General features: G+C 41.5%; 1 protein-coding gene across 1 annotated transcript in view; it reads right to left on the reverse strand.

Moving 5' to 3' along the window:
- Positions 1-15,322: 15,322 nt before the first annotated feature.
- Positions 15,323-26,139, reverse strand: part of LOC132985779 (zinc finger protein 638-like) — a 33,588-nt gene continuing 22,771 nt past the window's right edge. The window contains exons 5-24 of the mRNA XM_061052921.1: positions 25,926-26,107; positions 25,651-25,826; positions 25,286-25,501; positions 24,972-25,070; positions 23,558-23,595; positions 23,383-23,429; positions 22,633-22,664; positions 22,280-22,399; positions 21,730-21,861; positions 21,403-21,444; positions 20,384-20,521; positions 20,110-20,274; positions 19,566-20,015; positions 18,651-19,094; positions 18,389-18,568; positions 16,842-16,977; positions 16,475-16,726; positions 15,997-16,113; positions 15,764-15,885; positions 15,323-15,566 (exon numbers count right to left, since the gene is read on the reverse strand). Of these exons, the coding sequence (XP_060908904.1) occupies positions 15,525-15,566; positions 15,764-15,885; positions 15,997-16,113; positions 16,475-16,726; positions 16,842-16,977; positions 18,389-18,568; positions 18,651-19,094; positions 19,566-20,015; positions 20,110-20,274; positions 20,384-20,521; positions 21,403-21,444; positions 21,730-21,861; positions 22,280-22,399; positions 22,633-22,664; positions 23,383-23,429; positions 23,558-23,595; positions 24,972-25,070; positions 25,286-25,501; positions 25,651-25,826; positions 25,926-26,107 (3,130 nt within the window). The 3' untranslated portion in view covers positions 15,323-15,524. The remainder of the gene's footprint in view (positions 15,567-15,763; positions 15,886-15,996; positions 16,114-16,474; positions 16,727-16,841; positions 16,978-18,388; positions 18,569-18,650; positions 19,095-19,565; positions 20,016-20,109; positions 20,275-20,383; positions 20,522-21,402; positions 21,445-21,729; positions 21,862-22,279; positions 22,400-22,632; positions 22,665-23,382; positions 23,430-23,557; positions 23,596-24,971; positions 25,071-25,285; positions 25,502-25,650; positions 25,827-25,925; positions 26,108-26,139) is intronic.

The raw sequence follows: 26,139 nt of genomic DNA on the forward strand, positions 1-26,139 counted from the left end.
ACAACAAACCTAGCAGAACTCAACAACAGAACATCACATATCCTCTGAACACCCACCTCACACCACTTCACTCAGGACGGAGGTACAGAGCACTTAAGATGCTGAAGAGCTCGCCTTGGGAAAAGCCTGATCCCTGCTGTTATCACGGCCCTGAACAAAATTCCTCGCTGAACAGGCCAGAGGGGAAACTCCTGATTTTTAGTTTTATCTCTATGTTTGTGTGTAATTAAGGTCCCTGATGCTTTATGGTTTATTTGATTCAAAGTCCAAAATTAAACATCATGTTGTATTGAAAAAAAATAACTGTGATCGGGTCCATTAACTCAATGAAAATGTTTACTGAAGTAAGGGAGCCCATTCTGTCTGTAAAGGTAGCTCATCAGGGGAGGAGGAGGAGGCACAGTTTGTCAGGTAAGGTAGCTTAATTTGTCCAACATGGTTCAATCTTTCCAAAAAGGTAGCTCATTCTATCAGGTGAGGTAACACAGTCTATAGCAGCTCATTCTGATACAGGTAATGTGGAAACGTCTGCCAGGTAGGGTTGCTAATTCTTTCAGGTAAGGTTGCTCATTCGTCAAATGTAGCTGATTCTTCTGGTAAGGGAAATGATTCTGACATGTTGTGTAGCTCATTCTGTTAGCTAAGGGAGCTAATTTCTGATTTTCATTTTGCCTATTTCTCAGAAGATGTGCATTTTGCCTATTCCCCAGGAAAAATAAGAAAAAAATAAATATGAGCAGATTTGAAAATCATTTATTAACAAACCAAGGAAATTCACAACTCAAAACAAGCTTCCATCACAAAACTAACAACGAGAAGCCAATCTTTCATTAAATAAGTCAAATAACTAATATGATAAACACCCTCCTTCCACAGAAGGAGTAGACTAAAGCATGCTCAATGTCAAGGCACACACTATGGCCCTGATTGTTGATTTGCCACAGATGTGCTCAATCTGCAGCTGCTGCAAGGAGAGAGAAGTGTGTGAGGAGTACACAGGAGTGATCACACAATCAATTCCCTGAAGTTGGAGGTTTGCTTAGATGCCTCGTTATGTCACACAGACAGCAGTGGGAAGGGGGGGGGGTGGTGGTGATTGCAGGTCTTGATTGGTGCGCTAGCAGGTGCGGGGAATACTAGGATTTTTAGTATCAGTGGTGTGGGTGGTATATGGCATGTATATGCCTTACATTGGTTTCTGACAGCTTCCCACTGTCTGCGCCCGCCTAAGCCAAGTGACGATCTAGCAAAACAAACATGGTGATGGCAATGACAGCCTTACTTCTGGAGCGATGAAGAGTAATTAAAGAATTTTATATTATTGCAACTTTATAGACAGCATCAAAACTCTGACCTATTCAAGTCTGTAGTGAACCGGCTACAGGATGCTGGTTCCCCAACACTTTCATGCAAAGGAACAGGCAAAGACGTGGAAAGTAATCAGCTGTTATGACATCCTGGTTCCCATCGGCAGACCTTTATACTGTATCTACACAAAAGTAATTTGTTTTTTTTTGTTTTTTTAAGAAATCTGCATCATGATGCTGTTTTTTCAGCAAACTTAAAGGGATACTTAAACCATTTGCATTAAGCTTTGTATCATTAGAAACCTGGTAGTATTTTTGAATGGTCGTGCATCCCGCCCTCATTTTCCCCTGAGACGGGAACTCTTTGTATTTCTTGTCTGCAAAAGGAGCCTCCGATGACGCAAAAAACGTAATTTTGCGTCATCGGCAGCTGTTGCGGTTAGCGGGGTGAAACTACAACGCTAGTTCCTCATATTTTCAACCACTGGGTGAAGTATCCCTGTGAGTCATGTTAGATGGATGAACACCTTTTTTTTCCAAGTTCAATTCACTGAAGTAATCCAGAGTGACGCCTTTGTGTAACTTACTATTTACAGCTCAACTGAGACTCACCAGAAACAGATGAATTGGTGCTTCTTTCTGGGGTGTAATGACACGAGAAATTAAGATTTTTATGTTGCATCATGTCGCTTTGCTTTTGATATGAACGCACGGTAGCTTCACAAATTGCTCCTTTGACTCATAAATAATGCAGCACACAGTGGTTGGGGGTGGCTCAGTTGGTTGAGTCCTTGGGAGGTTGGGGGTTCGGACCCCAGCTCCTATAGCGACATGTCCGATGTATCGTTGGGAAATCTTTTTTGACATCTGCTCTTAATTCACAAACACAGGAGAGTAAATGTTGGTAAGACTTAAAAAATAGATCACTATTTTCCCCTTTCCTCTTACAGCCTCTGTCTGTAACCTTACTCTAGGTCTATTGTATTCTAACACACCACATTGACAGAGCGAGATTAATTTTTTTGTTGATGTTTGCCTTCAGCTTTATCCCTTACATGGCAGCTGCCAAGACCTGCTGAGGAATAAAATTCCCTGGAACGAACTCCCAACACTGGATATTGTGAAAGCTATTGCGAGCCTATCCGCAACTAAACCATGACTGGAGTATGAAAGTGCAATGAATGGAAGCACATTGAAAATAAGCATAAAAAGTGATAGCCAGATGATCTTGATGGCTCTCATTTTCTGCTTGTTCCCCTCCTTTTTCTTATTGGCTTCACTGTCTCCTGGGCGCGGCCTTCTGAGGATCCTGAGGATGGACAGGCTGCAGAAAGCCTCGATGGCCAAGGCAGGGGCCAAAAGAATACCTGCACCCATGAAAACTACAAAGGTTTTCATCGGAAAGAAGCCGTTGGACAGTCCAGCATCTATATATAAGCAAAATAAAACAGTTCAAATGTTAGGATGTTTCATATACTGTGAGGTATTAAAATGTATATATGATAATTCGATATTTTCTCACAACTTACGCACAACAACCAGCCACAAAGCAGCAAGGCAGGCCCCCCTGTACCTGATGTTTTTGTACCTGAAAGAGAAGGAGAAAACACACGTTGTTGTTTTTTTACTTTTCAAACAAGATTTTTCACTCAAACAGATGTGTTCAATAAATATTTGATTAATGCTTCTCTGAATGCGCCTTTTCATGTCATTGCTGCGCTAACAAATCCTGATATCAGCCTTTATCCAGAGTGAGACTTTATTTATCTGAAAAAAGGGTGATTCGTTCTTTTACAGTCTAAACCAAACCGGATATATATAATCAAGCAAACAGCAGGCAGGAGGATGTCATAGGCCATAAATGAAAAATACATTCTAGGATGCATTTTAAGTCAACATTCAGAGAATACTTGTGCAAGCTAGCTACAACCCTATGAATGAGTTAAACACTAGAACAGAGGGGGACACCGGTAGGTTAGTGTGCATGCCCCATGAATGGAGGCTGTGGTCCTCCAGGCGGGTAACCCGGGTTCGAATCCAACCTGTGGCTCGTTTCCCGCATGTCATTCACTCTCTCTCTCTCTCTCTCTCTCCCCGATGTTGGACGCTATCCACTGTCCTATCTCTAAATAAATGCATAAAAAGCCCCCGAAAAGACTTTGACTTTGCTTTTGTTAATAAAACCACGGGTTAAATCAGTTGGGGACTGTCAGTGGCTGGACGGAAAGAGATGGAGACACCCTGTCCATATTCAATGGTTTGCACTCACATGTCAGACCCCTGTGTTTATCAGTGAACTTTCATTGATGTTTTCTGATTCAGTGAGGATCTTTCTTTGAAGGCTGAGTTACCTGATGAAGAACACAGGATGGACAACTGCCAGGTAGCGATCCACACAGATGTGGCACTGGAACAGGGCTCTCCCCACAGAGGCACTACCGTGATAAAAGTTTTTCAGAGGGTTAAGAGCTGTAACCTTTAGAAGAATACTCAGAAACGACAGAAAGAAACACAAGGAAGACGCAATTTCCATGAAAGCCAGGTTGAGAGTCAAAAACTCTGTTTCGAAGAGACTCTTCTTCCCGGAGACGATCAGCCACAGCGCCCAGCTGTTTACTGGGATGCTGATCAAGTTGTCCACCGAGCTTATGAAGAAATACATCTGCAGCAAAGGGGAAAAACTCACTGTGGAGTTGTTGGCCATTTTTCTTTTTCAGAATAAGAGTTCCCTAAATAAACAAAAAAAAATATCAGAATGTAACACACTTCATTATTTTTTGTAGATTTTAATTATTTCCAGGTTATTTTCAATTATTTTAACACAAAAAGGAGAGACTAAATGTCTGAAAACTATTAACTAACTTGTGTTAAATTACAGAAATGTCCACATATACAGTATATGCTATGTAAGATATAATGGATTAGAGCAGTCAGGTAGACCGGCTGAAATTCATCTGATTATCTCATGTTTGAATCTGCTGCTGATATTTAATGACAATATTTCAGTTTGTTTTATTATAGTCAGGAAAGTTGATCAGATATTTGGCTAATCTTGGAGTAAATTCCTTTCCTTTATAGAAATGTCATCATAAAGGAGTCTTATAACACATATATAAAACAATTTAAAAGGGACGTATTATAAAAAAATCCACTTCTACAGTGTTTTTGAACAAATATTTAGGTAACCTGAGTGTCTACTGACCCACAACATGTGAAATAAACACATCCAGTCCTTTGTTTGTGGTCTGCATAAGTCTTACAACACAGAGAAAAATGCTCTGTTTCAAATTTGCTCTCCTTGTGATGTCACAGTGGGATTTTGGTAAAAAAAAAAAAAAAAACTCCCCTCCCCTGCTATCTCCACCCATGGACTCCACCCCCAGCCTAGAACAAAACTTTTGTGCAGGTCGGCCATTTTTATTCTCGCTATCAAAGGAGCGATGTCTACCAGGAAAACTCAGGGGGGGCTCATTGCATTTAAAGAGACACACACACCAAAACGGAGCGTTCTGAGAGAGCTGGTTTATACAGGGTCACAAACCTCCTCTGGTGCTTGATTCATGTTATATTCTGACCAAAGCACAGCACAGATGTTTCATTTAGACCACAGGGGACTGTTTGAAAAGGTGGAGAAGGGGGATAATATGTCCTCTTTAAATTCAGCTCCTGTAGGAAAATCTGTGAGAGCTGCTCAACGTTGGGGTACCCAGACCCTTATTGTTGAACTGCCTTAGGTAGCTTATGAGGGGTCAAAGTAGGGGGTTTTTTTAGGATTCAGAATCCATTGAAAATATTTGTTTAGCACAAAATTCATTAATAATACTGCCCCACAGTGTCAAATGTCACAGGGGTCCAGGTCTGAGGCTACTCCAGATTCTACATCAGTGGCTCCCAAAGTGAGGGTCGGGACAGAGAGGGGGGCTGCGAGTCGCTTTAAATTATTTAAAATTGCATATTTTATCCATTACTTTAAAAATACATACAAATAGATCACAGGAGTTAATTTTAAATCTTTGTGTTATGGTTCACCTTTATGAACACATTGGTGAGGACATTTCTTGGTAAGGAATTTATTCTCAGATGTAATATTCCCTCACTATTATGTGTTGGGGACTGCCATTTAATTTAAAATGAAAATATCCTCTTAGTTCACACGAACACTCCAAGGAATATGCAGAATAATACTACAACAATATTGATAATAAAAACGAGAATTAAAAAGAACAACAAGAAATGACAACAAACATGAATCATTGTTTATCGCTGTGTTGGAATAAAAATAGAAATCACTTACACTGATGTGCTGTGGTCACGGTGTCTCTCCTGTGAACACTCGCTTGCATCTGGTTCTGTTAGAAACATGTAAGGAAATGAATCCACAATACTTTGCATGCAGCCTTTATTTGACTAATGTCTCACTTGTCCCTACTCTGCCTTAAACTCTCCTCGTCCTCTTTAACATCCCGTCATGTTGTAACAATCATTCATCTTCTTATCTTCAACTTTTTGAACCATGATGGAGGAAAAGTATTAGAGCTGTGTATTGTCCACATCCTCACAATTCAATTCAATTTAAATTCTTTGGGTCACGATTCGATATCGATTCGATATCGATCAAAATGCTTCGATATCGATTTAATAATACATACAGATGACAGAAATACCCAGATCATCACAGTACCTTATATTATTTGTTAAATAATTATGTGTGCGTTGTTTGTATTGGTTTAGAACAAACTGATTCAAAAATGTATTTTATCATTGCATTATTCTTTAATAAACTAAGAATAAAACATTAAAGTACAGTATGATCAAAAGTGCACATTTGTGCCTGAGCTGAATTTGCAGCAAAATTGTAATAAACATTACAGTGCTGTAATGGCATGGAAAAAAATATATGTAAAGTGCACAATTTTGTGCCCTTTGGGAGTGCACAAAAGTGAGCTCCCAAAATCCATCAGACATTTTGGACAAATTAAGCTATCTTTTTAAATATTGTACTTATCAATTTTTTTTTTTTTTTAAACGTGACCTTTAATATCCTAAAATGCGATTCCTTGACATCCATACTGAGTCCATGTATTTAAAGGATGGCCCATTTGACACAAGGAAGATTCAACACTATCAATCTTTATTTTGTTGGGAAACACGGCAAAGAAAAATACACTATATCACAGAAAAATATTCACAGGTAAAGAAACCCTGAGGGCTTGTAAAGATAACCAAACATTGAAATTAAGAATTGCTTCAAAGTCCTGCCAAGAATAAGAAAAATAATTTTCTCATAAAATGTGCTGAAAAGCTGTTAAGCTGTAATACAATAAATATATATAATTTACAAAACAATCAACAGCATTTGGTCAAAACTTGCTCCGGTACTAGGGCTGAATAATATTGGCGGAAAAGTGACATTGTGATATATTTTCTTTCCTTCTGTGATTTTGTGATGTGAAAATATAGAGTTAATTTCAAACAGATGCAGTGAGTTTACTTTAATATGGACAATAAATATTTAAATATTGTTTAATCATTTTGAACTTTACGTCTATTTTATCTTTATCTAAAAATGTGATGCACAATGCTATTTTTTCAATATTGTGAAAATGATATGAATATATCCGTATTAGCTTTAGCAAATTTTCCCTAATTTAAAACAAAATAAGCTTTTCTTTTACCACAAAATTTGCGATAATTACTCTGAGGGGAGCTGATAACTGACTTTAGTTGAATCTGACTGCATGGAAACGGTGAGAGAGCGTGTAAAATGTACACAAGCTAAATGAGAAAGCAGTGCTTGTTTGCAGGGGTGTTCAAAGGTTGGCATGGACCCCCTTCAAACCTTATTAGCCACCCCAAAATCCCTGACTATTATTGTCTATTTGCCTTGCCAGAGGTGAGACTCAGTGTGCAGATGTTTGTTTGCAATATTTAAATTCTCCATATTTAGATATGGTTTTGAGTCCTTGAAGAATTAAACTAAGAAGATGTTTATGTCACCATCTTGTAGTCGATGACATTAGTGCAGACAGGAGGGGTAAATAAATGCTCTTCATTCAGCTATGTGCGCAGACTTCAGTCAGTGCCCTTGAGCCACCCAAGTCCAAAAAGTCTGGACATGCAAGAGCCAGTTCGCGATAGATACATTTTCTTATTCATTGCAATAAATTCCTTCCTTGGCGATGTGTTTATTGGGAAACCTCAAATCGCGATAATGATCCGTTCAGAGAGAGAGAGCAGCTGAGAAGTGAGCTTCACTTCTCTTGAATGCAGGGGAGTTTCTTCAGTCTTTTCAGGTAGAGGAGAGGGTGAATGCTGCCAGTCAAAAAGGACAACACCGACAGGAGAGACACAGACAAAAAACATTGCCCCTGGTCATAATTGATCCAGTCTTTGGAAGTTGCAAAAAAGGGAATATAGCTGGTAAGAATTGCCATGTTGATGAGTGTGATGTTAAAAGCTTTTTTCTTCATGCCGTTCCCCACACCGCTCTCCGTCTGCCTCGCACCGTTGCTCGGCTGTCTCAGAGCCCTGAGCACCGACACAAAGCAGAAAAACATCAGCAAAAATATGAAGAGGTAAAAGAATACGAAGCTGAAGTGAGTCATTTGTGATTGAGTGTGAAAAATGATATGTAGGTAACAGATTATAGACAGCATCCAGATCACGCTGAATAAGGCAACCCTGTACCTGAGAGGTTTACACCACAGGAAAAATACAGGCTGACAGACGGCCAGGTAGCGCTCCAGACAGATCAAAGTCTGAAACAGCGGCCGGATAATTGTGAGGAAAACGTCCAAGAGTAGTACATGTATTATCTGCAACAGATTCGTATTCACGGCCAGCACGTTGAACAGACAGCTCAGACAGACGAGAATTTCATTCACTGCCAAGTTCAAAGTGAAGAACTCGGTGGCCACGGTCCCGACCACTCCGAACGCAATCAGCCACACGATGAAGCCATTGACGGGCAGACTGAAGACGACGTTGAAGTAGCAGGGGATCGTCCTGGCTGAGATGAAAAGAAGCGAATAGGCTGAACAGAAAGTGGAGTTGCTCTGAGTGGCGTTCATCGTGACGTTATGTTGCGAGGTCAACGTTGATTCTGTCATTTCAGCTGAAATCGGCGTAACCACAACGTACATTCACATAAACTACTATTTTTTTTAAAAAAGACTCAAATTGTCTCAGAATGCAGGAAATATTTTACCTGAACTTCTCTTTCCGTACCGATAGTTTAATCTCTTCTTAAATGTAGGTGTCCTACTCTTTCGGTCGGAGGAAGAGAAGGTGATAAGTCTGTTACCTGCAGAGAAAATATTCCCCCTCACCTCTCCCCTGTCTCCGTCTGTTCAGATCCATGTTGAGCGTGTGGTCTTTCATTTTGCACACCTGCAGCACCACGAGCATATTCAACAATCCCACATTGTGTAGACAGATCACATAACATGGCGTGCATTTAAATGTTGGAGCCAAATTATGGCTCCAAAATACACAAATCTGACAAATCAAAACAGCATTTGTTTAGGAAGGGACCTCTGCGTGAGATTTAAATACACTTTCAATCACGGCAGGTGAGATAGTCATATGGTCATTTAAAACCTAGAATAAATCTAAAGAGCAATTATGTAATACCACCGGTGACAAAGACACAGTACTCTTTATAGCATTATTATTATTATTATTAGTAGCATTATATTGCACATCATATGTTAGACCATAATCAGAACATATATTAAGCAGCTGCTGAAACCCAGCGCTGCTAGGGGAAAAAAATGCCAAATAATCAGCATACATGAGGTGATTGATTATACTGTTACCCAACACACAACCAGTTTTGCAACCATTCAGTTGTTTAGATGGATCATCCATGTACACGTTAAAGAGTGCAGGAGAAAGCAGCCCCCCGTGTCGCACACTATTAATCACTCCAAAGGGGGAGGACATTTTATCTCCCCATTTGACTTGCATTTTCTGGTTGGCATACCAGTACGCCAGAAGCCTTAATATATATAATCAGGGACCCCCTTTTCACTTAGTTTCATAAACAACTTTCGATGATTGACACGATCAAAGGCCTTAGAGGCATCAACAAATCCTATCAGGACGGAGGACTTGTTCCTCCTATATACCTCAACAGCTTCTTTCAAGGCATAAATACAAAGATCAGTACCTGGTTATCTGTGGTACCAATATATCATATATAATATATAACCCAGCTGCTCCCTTATTTAGAGCTCTTACGTCTCTCCAAAAATCCATGACTTTGTTACAGAGCAGTTTTTCAGCCAATGAGTCTGCTCTCATTACCTGCTCATTTTTACACACAAAATGGACAGCATATTTAAATCTAGCAATAGTGAGCTTTTTGTGATAAATTACAGGCTGTCTGGGTCGACCTGCCTGATTCCAAGCCTTGAAAGCCTCCTTTGCTTCGTGATGTATAGCCACATGTTTATTCCAGCCTAGTTTGATGTTGAATGCCTTCTTAGAGCAAGTAAGGTATGATCTACTGGCCTCATGCATAGCTCCTATAATTCCATCATACAAGTAACAGAGGGATTTCCCATGAGATATATCATTACAGTTTACACTTGAACACATGCTAGCATCTTTGGGTAAATATAGATCACTCAAGAGAAAATCAGTTTTCCCATAATATGACAATAAATCCTCATTTGTGAGTTTGGGCCAATGCAATTTAGCCCCGCAGGCCCCTTTAACCTTAGTGGTCAGCTCAGGGAGACTATCAACATTAAGAATCATAACAAATGGTACATAATCAGCTAGAGATGTCTCATACAGGATACTCATTGACTGCAGAATAGAATTGGCATCTGCAGTGGAGATGCAATGGTCAAGCCGAGAAGTAGTGTGCCAGGCTTCACTTATGTAGGAATAGCTACTTGCAGGTAACAGCAATTAGCTGGACAATATCAAATTGTTATCTTCACAGAATTGTATCATATATCAAGCAAATAGCAAACTTTTATCTGAGATGTCAGCATTCATATCACCAACAATGTACAATGTCTTGACACTCAAAAGGTGTATATACATTAATAATAATAAACTCTTTATTTCCTATATTTAACTGCACAGCAATGCACCAATCTACTTCAGTTCTGATTACTTTTATCACAGAGTCCAGCGTCTTGCGCCACAGTATGGCCACTCCCCCTGCTATTCGTCCTCTCACCAGTCCCAAAGTCAGATCAGTAGTCGATTCACCAGCCCCAAGGAAACTGTCATTAAAAGTGTTCAGCTTTCCCAAATCCTGTTTGCTTAAGAACGTTTCCTGTAAAGGTAGAATGTCACAGTTTTGCAGCAAGTTGTCTATTACTATTCGTCGGGCTCTATCACCTGCGCTGTTTCCAACACGCAGACCTCGACAATTCTAAGAAGCAACACGCATAACTGAGTTAAGAGTTCAGTGCAGCGGAGGCACCTATTGGCGAAATTGCACCAAATATAGAAGCTGTGCTTGCCCCTTGGACACTTGTCTTACGTGGCTCGTAATAACGCCGCACAACCGAGCCTTCAGGCCAAAGCTCAGGGCTGTACATCTCCATAACGTCATTGCATTCAGCACACACTTTAAATGAGCTGTAGCCTATCTGTTGCTCGCAGTGTCAATACGTTGACAAAAAACATCACGGTCAAGCTCATGTTTCAGATAGCCTGACAGTGTCTTTGTGTCAAGATCTGGAGTGAATTTTGTTGCAAAAACGCTCACCAACTTAGTCCGAACCACTTTGGCAATGCTCCTCCAGGGCTCTCACCTGCGCTCCTAGTAATTGCCGACCCACCGGAACGTATGCTCGGGTCTAGCTCCGTGCAGGCTGCAGAAGCCGGGGCATCACTGATTGAGTCGCCTGTATCGGTGGAGCCAGAGTCCACCTCAGCTACAGCACTAACCAGAGCATTATCCAAAGCAGAGGATCCAGCCAGTGCGCGCTTGCTAGAGTACCCGGCGTCACTGGACATAACCCGGCTTTGTGCTCCGCCATCCCCCGTTTTCAAATTGCGCTCTATAGCTGCAACTCTGCGTTCAGTGGTTGTAGTAATGTCACACAAACCCACGCCGATGTCAGCTTGGAGCGCAGAGATCTCACTTTGTAGCCGCTCCATTTTACTCAGCAAGTTAGACACATCTAAATTGTTAAATGTCACGGGCTGTAGCTCATCCAGGTAGTGTGAGACAAAGCTTGGGATGTTTTCTCCACACTCGTTTAACACCTTTAAGCAACTTTTAACACTATTGATGTCTTTCTGGTCACCCTTAACGGCTACACAACGTTGCTTGGTGTCAGGACACAGTTCAAACAATGTCTTTCTTGATGATTCAATCCACTTAGAATCGAAGGTGTTCGAGGCTATAAGGACAAGTTCATCTTGACTCATAGTCTTTATCTTGACTGCGAGGAAGTTCAGAAACTCATCCTCTACAATCAGTTTGCCTCTACCATCTCATAGATCACAGGTTTTAAACGTGGCCGACTTAATCCAAGAGCAGGCGTCTCTGTGCACACACCGTCCGCCATGACGGACTCAATGAATGGTTCAGAGAAAGCTATAAAGTACCGTATAAAATATAGTGTAAGAAAGTGAAAAAAGTTTTGAGCTCATAAGATTTATGGAAACCTTCCCTCACTCTTCTCGCTGTGATGCCATGACATCATCTCGTCTCCAGGACTTACTGCTCTATAGTTCCTAGATCCAACACGAGTCAGGAACGCATCACTAGACCACTCACACGAGCCTTCATCCCAGTACCTGCTTACAAAAAATTAGCTCGGGTCAGAGGTCGTTCTCATGTCTCTTAAAGGGATACTTCACCCATTTGCATTGAGCTTTGTATCATTAGAAACCTGGTAGTATTTTTGAATGGTCGTGCATCCCGCCCTCATTTTCCCCTGAGATGGGAAATCTTTGTATTTCTAAGTCTGAAAAGGAGCTTCCAGTGACGCAAAATGACGATTTTTGCGTCACTGGAAGCTATCGCGGTTAGCAGGATGAAACTACAACGCAATATAGTAATAGCCAACCATTGCTATATTGCCGCCGCCGGCCGCTGCCAGCTCAGCAGCCAAGACATGATGCCTGCCTGTCGGCGGCGGTGAGGACGAGGAGTCCGGGCCGGCTCGAGCTGGGGCGGACTGGTAGTTTCGGTTCTCTCACTGTTTGCCTATGGACACAGACATAGAGTCTGTTTTCTGCCAGGAATTTCCAAGATCAATTCTGGAAGAAATTTCGGAATCTGTTGAGGAAACGGCCTCATGTGTTGAAGTAAATATGTCTGTAAATGTTTTTATTACTATATTTCTACTGCTATAGGCTACTGTATTTTTTGGAGAAACTGTAAAGATCGAATTTCCCTCTGGGATTAAAAAAGTATTTCTGATTCTGAATGAGAGGACCTTAGTGGGAGTGGCCTGCGGTGCTGTGCATTCTGGGATTTGGTGTCTTTCATCCACGAGCCATGAGCCAAAAAGACACTTTCTGCCTTTCCTCGGCCAAGAAGGCACCAACTTCAAAATGTATTTCACATTTCTACTACATATATGACCCAATGTCAATACAGATTCATGTTTCAACGGGTGAAGTATCCCTTTAAATTGCATCCAATTTTTCCTTCCCTTGCTTCCCTCACTTGTGAGTCCGATCCGCTGCAGCGTCCAATCAATGAGTGATATTCAATAAGGGGGCGGGCCTGTCAGTAAAAAGTATCCCGGGAAGGCTGGTCCCATGTTTCCTCGATCAAAGCTCCTCTAAGTTATTTCCTCTGTGATGAAATAAGAGACTTGGGGTGCGTTCGAATTGTCCCTCCTATCTCCTTTCACTATCCACTTTACCTTAACCCCGGAAGCATTTAAGTGGCGGCCATGATAAGAGTCGTTCGAATTCTCTAAAAGCTAAGGAAAGGTGGGTCAATGCTTCCTTTATAACCTCCTTTAGCATAGGATACACTGGACCATCCTTTACGAAAGGAGATGAGATATGCCGCCCCACAATTCCTTGCGGCCGCAACATTTAAAGCGACTCGCACATCCGACTGTTCACGGAAATGAACGACGATCGTAAAGTCACACAGATCATGTAAGGGATAAAAAGATAAGAGACATTTTTATCAAGATAATGTTTTATTCAACATATTTAATTCACTTAAGAATGCTTTGTGCAGTTGTACATTTGTATGCTTCAAATATTATGTGTAGGTTATATCTTACATAAATGTAACAATTAATTTCATACAATCATATTTATGTTGATGTTGATTTCTGAGTGGACAGGAAGCTGATGGTTTCACTTTTGTTACTCGTAGCCTAGTAGTCTATATTGCTTTTATTTCAATCCCAACCTTGTGGTAATTAGGATTATTTCACCGGTAAGAAGGCACAGGGGAACGTTTTTTAGATTATCTTGTAGTAGTCCATTTTCTGAACATTGTAGTTTCAACACGGCAGACCACGTCATTAACCTCTGCCGGCCCGTCACATTTAATGACGTGGCCTAGTGGAAATGTGGTCGGATTTTAAGAGCAACGAGATCGCCTTTCCCTAAGTCCTTTATGAATTCTCCTAACATCTTTCCTTAACCTCATGACGTTTTCCCCGGGGTTAAGGTGAAGTGGATAGTGAAAGGAGATAGGAGGGACAATTCGAATGCACCCTTGAGACATCCTTCAACATGGCGGCATGTAATGACTTCCGGCTCAAACGAGGATCGAGGAGATAAGAAACTAAAAATAAGAGACATGAGAAGTACCCCATAACCTTGCTGATGCATTTCAAGCAGGCGTATAAACACAGCCGGACGAACGGAAAAACTTGATTTTGATTTTTGATCTGATTTAATTCATATAATGTTCATTTCAGTTATTCCCCACCTCTGATTGTCATGTTGCCGTTCAGTCTCTGATGGTTGGTTGTGTCTTTTGTCTGATGTGATCTTTGATTTATGTGCTGCCGAACAGGAACCTGCTGTAAACCAATTTAACCGAGTCAGACCCGGTTAACTAACTTTTAATCTGTTCTGTAAAATAAATTAAAACTTCTGCAGATAAGCTCATCTAAAATTGTAACGACAGGCTGTGTGTTACTCAATATGATTGTGTTCCTTTTCTCTAGAATTGTTTACACGTGCACCCCACAGCCGGACACTTTTAACTTTGAGAACGTGGGAAGGGACTGAAGGTAGGACATGACATATGAAGAATGATGGATATCACAAGAGTCCAACGTTTCACTATGACAGTTTGTGCCTTTATATCAGTGCTACATGTAAATCAACAAATGAGTGTTTAAGAACACACCTTCAAGCAGAAGAGGATGAAGCAGCTTCATGTGCATGGAAACTGCATGGGTCGCTCACCAGTCATATCATCGTCGTCGCCTTTTCATGCTTGCGAGTAAATTGTCCTGTATATGTCCTGATGTGTTCACAAATTGGGGTGAAACATCTGCAGATTGCGCTCAGACATGCAGCGAAACATTTCAGGATTTTTTTTTTTTCATGAGTTTGGAGAATGTGTGAAAACATTTTTCTTCTACATTAGCTACTAAAAGGCTTTTATTGGACGTGCAACTGAGGTAGGAGGAGGAGGATTGCGGCTGTAACAGGGATAAAAATCTAATTATGAATGTTTTGAAGTTTTTTGTTTTAGAAAGAGGCGTTTTCCTTCAAATCTGAGTAAAAATAGCCTTTCAGTGGAGGTCTTGACCGGTCTTGATTTAATCCAGTCTGCAGAAACTAAGGCCGAGACGAGACCTTTAAAAAGTGGTCCGAGACCGGTCTTGGTCAACCCTAAACTGAGGAATGACTTGATGAAAATAACGTTCCTGTTGACAATAAAAGTTAATAAAATAACGGCAGGATTTGATGTTACGATGTGATGCACTGCTTCTGTTTGTGTAGTTTTGGAGATGGTTAAATGGTTTCCACAAGACACAGTCCATTCCGATGTTCAGAAAAATAACTCTCCTGTCGTTTGTCCGTTCAAACACGATGTAGAGAAGTGACATTTTAAATAAGTTTATTTGCAACAAAGTGTCCACTTTACAGTTTTTAATGGTTTCTTTTAATCGTTAAAAGAAAATTCAGTTCCAAACAGACGTTTCATGAAACTATCCTACATCAATGTGAGAATCTGGACCCTTGGAGAGAGAAATGAGGAGACCATACAAAAGAGGAATGGGCGATTCAGTCTCAGAGCGTCACTCAGCTGGCGTCGTCGGCCGTCTTCCTGCTCTGTAAGAAGTTCTTGAATTGAATGAAGAAGGAAAAATGATTAGTCCAGAGTACTGTCGCCTCGTCTGACAAAATGGGAAAGAAAAGGGAATTCTTTTGAAGGCTAAGAACTATGGAAAATTTGAAATGTATCACCCCCAAATCGTCGAGTGTTCGACTACATGCGGTCACCCCTAGTGTATACACACAAATATGTCAGTGTGTCCTACCTGAAGGTTGTCGTAGTGTTTGAAGGTTTTGCAGTGGCTGATCTCAGCCTCTTTGGTTCCGCTGAAGAACCTGTTACACAGTTTACAGAAGAAACCTGTTTTTGGGACCAAGAACTCCATACCTGTGGGGACACACACACAGACACACACACATTTGACTGTTTAAGCACCATCAAAAAGAGGATTGTGAACTGAAACAAGCTGACCGAAAAACAAACAAACAGACGTCTTACCAACTGGGCAACTGGGGTCAAAGTGAGGGAGGGAGTCGGAGGAAGATTCTGTCTTTAATTTCTTCCTGGGGCTCTCCTCTTCTGTGTTCGTTTGGTCTTCAGACTTCTCTTGTTTTACTGTCAGACACACAAACATCTTTAAATAAGCATGTACTGATAATGTGGATGTACATTTTTGACTAAAGGACTGGCCAAATAAAAAAAAAAAATTGTTTTCATTTTTCATACAAATTAGTTTCAGTAAAGCTGTTAAAAAGCCGAACATCTGCCTCCCACACAACAAAATCTGGGAACCACTAGCCTAACAGTTAATGAATTCCCCCCTGTGCATAGGCTATGGTCCTTCAAGCGGGCGGCCCGGGTTCAAGTCCGACCTGTGGCACCTTTCTTGCATTCTCAACTCTCTCTCTCCCAATTCCTGACACACTGTCCCTTTAATTAAGGCATAAAAAACCTAAAAAATAAAAATAAAGCATACCCGTCTCTGCAGCAGGAGCTCTGGTCTGTTTGTCCTCTTCCTCCTGCATCTTCTCCTGGCCCTCTGTTTTGTTCGACACCACCATCTCCTCCTGCTCCTCTTTAATCTGACGGTCACTGAGAGCATTATCGCACTCTTTCTCGGCCTTCACTGCCCCCACCTCTGTCTCTGGACTGTTTGAGGAGGAGTCTGCAGGAGCGAGGAGCGGCTCGACCTTTGTGGCAGAGTCCAGAGAGGCCGTCGGTGTGGTTTCTAAAAAAGGATTAAAAGAAAATAAAACTAAATTTAAAATGAAATCAAGATTATATAAATAAAATGCTAGACTGTGAATCCAGTGGTGGTGATGCTGCAGCGAGGAGGATCGGACCTGGCGACTCGTCTGTTGACACCAAACCGTCTGCCGGCACGTTCACAGGAGTGGATTCTGATTCAGCCTCAGACTTAAGAAGGGTCACTTGTGCATCTGGTGTTCCTGTTCCCATGGTTACCTCAGTGGGTGTTTCCTGGAATCAGATTACAGGAAGATAAGGTTATTTTTATGTGTTACATACACACATATCATATCCCTTGTGCAGCCTCTAAACCTGCAGGAATAAAACATATATATACACCCTAGGTTTACAGCGTTGGGGGGTTGGGGACAAGCCGACACGACGACTTAATGGAATCTTGGTGTTCATGCGTTACTTTTAATGACAGCTGTCCTTTTCTATTGGAAAGGTATCCTTAAATGACTTATTTCCCTGATTTCTGACTCTATCCATTATCCTATCTCTACAATAAAGGCACAAAAAGCCCCAAAAAAATCTTTAATCTTTATATATATATATATATATATAATACCTAAAGCACCCTCGGATGGTTGAAAGCGCCAGATGTGTTTCGGCAGCAGATATCATTTTTTACTGCACCAGGACTGTTTGCATGAATTTGAATTACGTAGTGTGCATAAATTTGACACTCAAGTATTCAAAAGAGCCTGAATGCAGACCAAGTCCAGGTTGGAAAAAACACCTGGGCCAACAGGCACACAGAGTTACAGTTTAAAAAGTAAGCTTCTGCGGAGAGTTGGTGCTAACTGAAGCCGAGTTTTTATGCGACACAATCACACACGTAGTGATCATAGAGCACAGATAGCATTGTGATTCTATCCTGTTGTCGACATTTCTGGTTCCAAAAAATACGATGGCAATGGCCAGAGTGTCAAACTGATCACAAAACAGTGAGTGACATAACGGTGACCACGTCCCCTTCATTTAACCAGTCGTTGCATAAAACTGAAAAAGAGACAACAGACCCCTCCACTCTCAGCTCTTTCTTTCTCCCTGCAGGTGGAGATAAACTCTGACGTTGCCTTGTTTCACTGTCGACTTCTAGAATTGAACTTATCTGTCCCAGCTGTTTTGACTGAGATGTTTGTCGCTGTGTAGTGACACTGTGACATGTTACAGATGTGGATCTCGGAGCTTGTCTCCAAAACTTTCTACCAAGGTCGTCCCTGCTTCTGTGTTCACTCCTTCACATCCCCTCTGCCTCTACAGTGCCCCTACCGTCCATGTGGGTACTGCGTCTTGCCTTCACTGCAAACGAAGTACAGGACGCAGTGCGGCCAACATGTGCACGCCTAGGCATAGTTAAAAGAAAGTGTATCCCCCGTTTTACACTTAAAAACGAGCAGCATTGAGGCGCTGGTGGCGCAGTGGTTAGTGCGCGCGTCCCATGTATGGAGGCTATAGTCCTCAACGCGGGCGGCCCAGGTTCGAATCCAACCTGTGGCTCCTTTCCTGCATGTCAATCCCCACTCTCTCTCTCCCTGATTTCCGTCTCTGTCCACTGTCCTATCTCTCCATTAAAGGCACAAAAGCCCAAAAATAAATCTAAAAAAAAAAAGCAGCGTTGAAGCTAAAATTGTACCTCTGAGTCTTCCTTTTGGACCGATACAGGAGCATGCTCCTCTCCATCTTTAGTTTCCATGGGGACATCAGAGGATGGTGAGGCGGGAAGGTCGGCCACATCTCCCACTTCATCCACCGTCACAAAGTCACTGAAGTTGAAGGGGAACTCGTCGAAGTCCTCCTCCTCTTCCTTCTCCACCTGAATGTGGGGGAATAAACATTTAACGAGGATAAAACAGAGATTTCATTCAACAGTTTTACTTTTTCACTTGTTTTCTAACCATTTTGGTCGTAGCTTCAGAGTTATTTTTCTGTTCATCCCTCTCAGAGTTCTGCTTGTATCCGTCTGACCTGCTGGATGACCTCCATCCTCTGGAGCCTTCTCCATGCATCCGCCTCCTCTCCCTCCTCTCTCTTTCCCTCCTCTCCTCCTCCCTTCTCTCCCTCTCTTTCCTGGCTCTTTCCTCCCTCTCCTTTCTTGCCCTCTCCTCCTTCTCCAAGGCCCTCCTCTCCCTCTCTTTCAGCTCTCTCTCCTTATTCCCCTCCCTCTCCTTCTTCTTTGCCTCCGGCTCTTTAGTCTCTGCTGCAGATGCTTTTTGACCCTGTTCTTTCTCCGGTTGCGCCCCTCCTTCTTCTTTGTTGGTTGGAGCTGTAGTGTTGTTGGATTTTGCAGCCGTGCTTGTTTTGCACTCCTCCTGTAGCGTCTTCCCCATCTCCTGACATACCTGGTGAAACAGGGATCAAAGTGTGAAAAGTCAAGAACTCACTAAATATCAATTTGTTTCTTTCTCTGAAGGGTTTCTTTACACAAAAAGACTGTAATTGATGTTTATGCATACATGTAATGGATATAACTGCCTGTAAATTTTTCACTCTGACTTCACCCGGAGTTTCTCCGGCCAGACCCCTAGTTTTTTTTTTTTTTCGGCAGCAAGTCCAAGTGGGCTGACGTGAGAAGGCAGCAGGATATTCTCTGGAAAATTCACCTCGAGCCAATAGGAGGTTGGGAGTGACGTTTATTTCCTGTGACTGTTGCACTGTTTTACAATCAGGAGCACCAAGTTGGGACGTTGGAGAATTGTAACAATTTATAAAAAAATATGTATTTCATACAGTATAATCATTTGTAAACTGTTATGATTTAATGCATTTTAAAACTTCAGAATCTGATGGGAGGTTGTTTAAGAACATTTTACCTTTGGCAGCTCTGCCACAGGTGTCTCCTGGGAAGCTGCTTTCCCGTCAGAGATCGATGTCTTCGCCTCTTCACCGGCAGCGGCAGTTTTTTCATTTCCTGCTGCAGATTTAGCCACACCTTTGTCTTCCTCTGCCGTTTCCATTACAGTTACGGCAACAGCTGTTTCTGTCACGTTTTGCTTAAAGTCTGGGTCTGGTGCATCCAAAGACTCAGAAGCAGCATTCATGAGCTCGTCTTTTTTGACTTCTTTGTTGTCATCTTTATTCCCGTTTTCTCCCAAACCTTCATCTTCAACAACCATCTCCTCGGTGCCCTTCATCTTTTCCTCTTTCCCATTTGTTTCTTTTTCCACCACCTCCATTGAAGATCCAGAATCTTCTTTGGCTGCTGGCTTCCCTTCCTCTGCATCTGTTGGCGTTTTGCTGCCTTTGCCATTTGAAGATGTTTCCTACAACGACAGACAAGGAAGTGATCGTCAGTATCCAATCAAACACAACAGATAAAGCGACAGGACGTTACCAACAGTAATAGATTAAACTGACCTCCGTTGGATCCAGGTATGCAGAGATGACTTTGGACTGTGTGTTGGCTCTGGGGTCGGGCTTGCGGGAGAAGAACAGAGGGTTGTTCTGGATGATGCATGGAAAAGTCTGGAAGCGTTTGTAGACAGAGAGCGCCATGGCTGCAGTCGCCATCTCACAAATGACCTGAGCAGAAGGACATACAACATCATGTTAGCAACATGCAAGACTTTTTTTTTTTACCTGAACGTTAAGAATGATGCGGTCTTGATTTTGCAGAAATAGCAGACATTACCATGCTGTTGAGCACCAGTGTCTTGATGACGGTGCCGAAGCGTCGTACCAGTTTCTGGACCTCAGAGGAGCCGGACGGCGTGTTGGGAACGTTACTGATCACCAACAGGCTGCTCCAGCCGACCGAAGCGGGACTCTCCTGCAGGACACAGAGAGATTAATGTGTAACTGTAATCCAGCATAACAACAAGAATCTCTCAGTTTAAGGTTATTCTTTCCGTCAATAAATGATAACATGACAATTTGTGCTGTACCCAACAGGACCATCAGTTCTGTGTTTTTATTCCATTATCTTTAATTCAGCACAAAACTATTTCTTTCTCAGCCAACAGATAGTCACAGATTTCACCTGTGGGGTGAATCTGTATCTCGTGTTGTTTTCACACATGCACAAAAAGGAAGCAAATTAACTTTTTCACCTACCTGCCACTGTGACGAGTGGGTTCAAAAATCTATATGTCACTAATTTATTTCACCTGCCACTTTATTTTAATCGGCAGCAACATGTTATGATGACGTATAAAATCAAATCAAGGCTTACTGTATTCAAGTAATCGGCTATTTTATGAAGGGAGACGTTTCAACTATTTAAGAAAACGCTGACATGCTGTTTGTCTAGTCATAAACAGAAAAAACGTTTATTTTAGTTTATTATTTTGAGGCTGGTAGTAGTTTCCATTACAGCCATGTCCTCAAAGGCCAACTCATAAGATAATCAGAATGATATTTTAAAATCACCCGCCACCGTGACTGGTAAGCTGAGCAAATTCACCCGTCACTGCATAAAAACAGACGTTTTTGGTGGGTGAAAGGTGCTAAGTTCCAACCCTGGGGGGAGCTGATTGGAAAAGAGGCGAGTGAAGTTGTGAGTGAAAATCAGCTCACCCCAAAAACATCAGTACAACATTTTCTGCTAGTAAGATAAGAAGTCAACTGGACAGTGGCCCCACACATACACTACTCTAAAGATCAATGACTATTTCATTCCATTACAAAAGACAGTTTGGACAGAGTACTCACTAATGGAGCTGCTGATCCCATCAGGAGATTGTAGAGAGCAACCTGTGAAAAGAGATTTTATTTCTATATTAATCAAAACTTATTCTAAAACAGGAACACACACATGAAAACATTTTCTAGACGATGTCCAACTGGAAGTCCCTCCTAAGTATTCAGATCTTAAAAGCAGCCTAAAGCGGAAATAACCTGACACAACTTGAAGTCCTGCATTAAAAATAACTTGATACAGACGCATCAAAGTGTTAGCTTCAAGTCTGAAAGAAAAGTCTTTACGATCAGAAAACATCAGATAATAATCATAGTTTTGGTGAGTGATCAGAGCCTTACCGGTGTGCTGAGAGTAACGCTCTGTTTGAGATGAGTTATCTTCAGTTTAGCATCTCCGATCTTTGCAGGCATGAAGGCGTGAACTTTAGCCATCTCCTGTGCCGTGTCCACGTCCGGCACTGACACAAGCACCTGAAAAACAAACAAGAAAAGTGTTGATTTTGTTTTATTCAGATAAACACTGCCCAACAAAACAAGCTTCAGGGATTTTCTCAACAAAAAGAAATACAGTCAAACAATGACTCATCAATTCTCACTGAACTAACATCTACATCTCTCAACTAACACTAGCTCTCAAAAATGTCAAGATACTCGGGACATCATCGGCTCCTTGTATTAAAACAAAAGAAGAGGTCCCAAGCAGCCAACAATTGGTACTTTCAATAAACACAGAGACCGAGTAGTGTGTCTAAACAGTTTGTACAATAGCAAACACTATGAAAAATATAGGCTATGTATAATTTAAATGGAAAAAACATCACATTTGTGTCACAGTTTAGTATTTTTTTTCCCTAAAAACAGCAAACGCTTCAGACCAAACGGTACCAACCTTTCCGATTTGCGTCGCTAGGATGAGGTCAGACGGCGTGCCATAAGGTTGGACCAGTTTGATGATGTCACTCTCGGTCCAGCCACTCTCAGGAAGTCCTGTGATCAGCACCATGCCTTTCTGCAGGAGACAGCGGATCAGGATGTGAGGGAAATGTCTGAGTATGTTTATTTTATTATCAGTGTTTAGGACTAAATTTTAGACGTATAACTGAAAAAGAATTTGATGAAATGAAGCAGAATGTGTTCAGCTAATCAACAAATGAGTCAAAGGATGGTGATGTACACACTCATGAACCCTTATCACTGTGTTTTCACAGTATCATTTAGATCTTAAAGGTGTTTATCTTTTACCTCTTCTGAAGTTTTCAGGTCAGACTCTGGTCCTGCAGGAGGAAAAAGCAAACAGAGCAACAATTAGTACATTTTCAAAAAAGCTTTTCACCCAACAACTTTCACTAGTGCTGAGGAAATAACCCAGTAGAAATAAACAAGACACATTTGTGTCGTCTGTATTTTCAGCTTAAAGGAGCAGTATGTAACTCTGACACCTAGTGTTTAAAATTAGTACTGCAGTCCAAATTCTAAACGTTGTAGAGAGTTGTCTCCCCCCGCCCCCTCCTCTCTAGAGTTGATGCTCACGCAGGTTGCCATATGGTGGACACTGAAGCTTCAGTGTTTATCCAGCTCTGCATCGGTCTGTAAACCTTTCTGTGTTCTAACCTCTCTCCATTTTTCAAAAGCATCTCCAATATTGATCCTAGTTTGAGCACGTTTCTGCTCGTGGAGCTTATTAGAAACATGCAGAGGCTTTGTAGGTCGGGTACAATCACTTCTATCTGAACCACTTCTCTTGCTGCTTCCATCGCTGCAACACCTGTTGGTTTGACCTGATAACTGGTCTGGCCATCTTTGATTGACCAAATCTACCAAACAGCATCATCTCACCTTTCTTACTTAAAATAAACCATTTCCCTGCTGTATTACTTTCTAACCAGAGACACTGACTCTTCAGCAAATTAATCAATGAGAAACATTATCAGTTGTAGCATTTATATTTTAACAAGCGCTATCAGTTACTTAAAAGAGTTTTAGTTTTCCTACCAGCGTCTTCCCTTGCATCTTCTTTTTCTGGTCCTGCAACAGATTTGCTGTGAACACAGAAATATTTAAATCTTAGTGCAGCCACAGCGGGTATTCAACAAGCAGCATGAAAATGTTTACTATCGATTAACAGGGAAAATGTTGAAGATTGAAGATCATAATATCAGTGACAGACCTGTTGTTGGCATCAGGAGATTTCACTTCATCAGGTTTCTAAAACAAAAAATATGTATAAATGAACTGAAAGTGTACTTGAGACTACATCACACACAGAGACCAAATATAAAAAAGGAATCATTTTTTCTCTAAGCAGTGCCATGTGCATGCAGGGATTAAAGCAAAAAAAAGAATTTTGACTGAAAATTCTCAACGTATAAAACAAGTAGCAAATAACCAATTTGAATAGATGTTTTCTGTCTAAAGAATAAAACTGACATGTTTTTCTTTTTTGAAAGTTCAAGATATAGGCTGAAAGATATGACCTTTCTTCTTTTTAACAAATGTGACCTACGGTACAGTCAAGCGCATTGTATGCCTATATACATTAACAGTCACAGCAAGTGTTCTTTAGCAGACTCTAAAGAAGTGAAAGTATGACAAGATACTAAAGTAGATAATGGTAGGGTGGTCTGGGGGATTCCCCCCAGAAGAAAAATGTAGATATTCTAAAATTCAAATGAAGCTTTTCGGAGTAATATAGTAATATAAATTGTTTTTATTTATTTATTTGGATACCTTGTGAATTCCCAGGGCATATAGGCTAAATAGGGCATAAGATATTTTGACAAATAGTGTATTCATCCTATTTTGCATAATAAATCTAAACCTGAGAAGTAACTAGCAAACAAATTTAAGATTTTCTATAAATTCGGTGGAGTAAGAAGTTTTTATAAAGTACAAGAATGCTTTTTAAATTTTGTACAGAACTTATGTATTGTACTTTATAACTTCGACCCACTCAGTCGTTGTGTGTAAAAAAAGTAAACTAGTGATAGCTTGTTAAGCTAATGTAACATATAAGAATTGTGTCATCACACGGTCCAGTTAACAGTTGATTAATGTTGCGCGTTGCTGTCTGTGGGTAATGTGTTGTATCACCTGTTGTCTTGACGCGCATTCTTAACGGAGTGTGTCCAGTAGCGGAGCACTCGGTGACTGTTTTCTCGGTAATAAAACTTGACTGACGGTAAACTCCGTCATGTTACTGATTATCATTCTCTGGTATTTCACTTTGGTTGGGTAAATAAAGTTGCGCACCGGAGCAAAACAAGTCCGGACATGACGGGTGGTGCACGCTGACGTTCGCTACCAAAAAAAAAAAAAGCCTCCTATACGCCGAGCGGACTTCACGTAGCAGATCAATGTTCTGCCACACAAACGCAAACTACACATATGTTACATGATTCAGATAAATGCCTGACATTAAAGACAGCAGTTTGCACGTGAAGGTCCGTCACTAACCCACATTCTGCTCGACATTTTTTTGTCTGATTGACACTGACTAAATATATAAAAATTGTGAAATTGACGGAAATCTGTCGTAGCGACGGAGGACTTTAATCCCCGTGCATGTATTCTCCACATGATACCTTGGCTGTTGACGCAGTGATTTTCTGCTCTCTGATGGAGAGATTCGTAGAGTTAGCCAGGGCCTGAGCGTCTTCAGCCTTCACCATGCAGACCGACGCCTGCAGCAGTGGAGGAGGACAAAGACAGAAACCATGTTGACATCTTGTAAGGCTGCTTTTATTCGAGTTATCAGGCACAACGAGGAGAGAACAATGACTGTAAATGCAAAAACTAAATCTGCTCTCAACAGTATGACATTAAACCTGTACGATTTTAAAAGGTCATCTCTCTGAAAAATGCATTCATAAAAAACTGTGGAACATTTAAAACACACCTTTTGTCCTTCGCCCTTCTCACTCTCCTCCTCGGAGCACGGCATGAGGATCACGTTGTTGATTTTCCCAAAGGACCCGACCAAGTCGGTAACTTCTTGTTCTGAAGCATCCTTTGGGATTCCCGTCAGATAAACCAAACGATTCGCCACAGAAGAGTCCTGGGAGGCTGGAGTCACCACTTTCTTCTTTTTCTTGGCTGGTGGAGGTTTGGCAGACTGGACACCAAAAAACATGAAGTCTTTTGTTAGTTTCAGGAGAAGCTTTATGTGTGAAAAAAGCTACACTGACATAAAATTAATATTTAATCAAAAGCATTTTTTTTTTTTTATCATGTCAACGTTCACAAAGCTAAAATAACACCCACTGTGTCAGCGGCCTTGCCACTGGGCGTCTTCGTCATCTTGGTTCCAGGCTTCCCGCTCTTGAAAACCTTGGTAGAGGACTGTGATGGTCCATGTTTGTAGCTGTGGCCCGCCTTTGAAGAGGAAGGATGTCGGCTGGCGTCATCATATGGTCGCTTCAGACAACTGCGAGAATCACCTGCAGGCCCGATGTGAAGCATACATTTAGAGAGTACTTCATTTCCCACTGTGTGAAATTGTGTCTTCTTTCTAGCATTGAGTTTTTTTTTTTTTTTACCTGTGTAGTGTTGTTGGCGAGGGCGAGGCTGAGGGTGATAGTGAGGTGAGAACGGCCTCCCGTGCAGCCTGTGGTGAGGGGGGCCCGCCCTGTGTTTGACGTAAGGTGGACTTGGGGAATGAGAACACGACACAGATCGGGACAGAGAATGCTCGGCTCGGCTGCCATGTCGTTCACTCCGACTGGATCAAAAACAACAAATAGTATCAGGGAA

This window comes from Labrus mixtus, chromosome 2 (assembly GCF_963584025.1).
Source record: "Labrus mixtus chromosome 2, fLabMix1.1, whole genome shotgun sequence".
Taxonomy (NCBI): domain Eukaryota; kingdom Metazoa; phylum Chordata; class Actinopteri; order Labriformes; family Labridae; genus Labrus; species Labrus mixtus.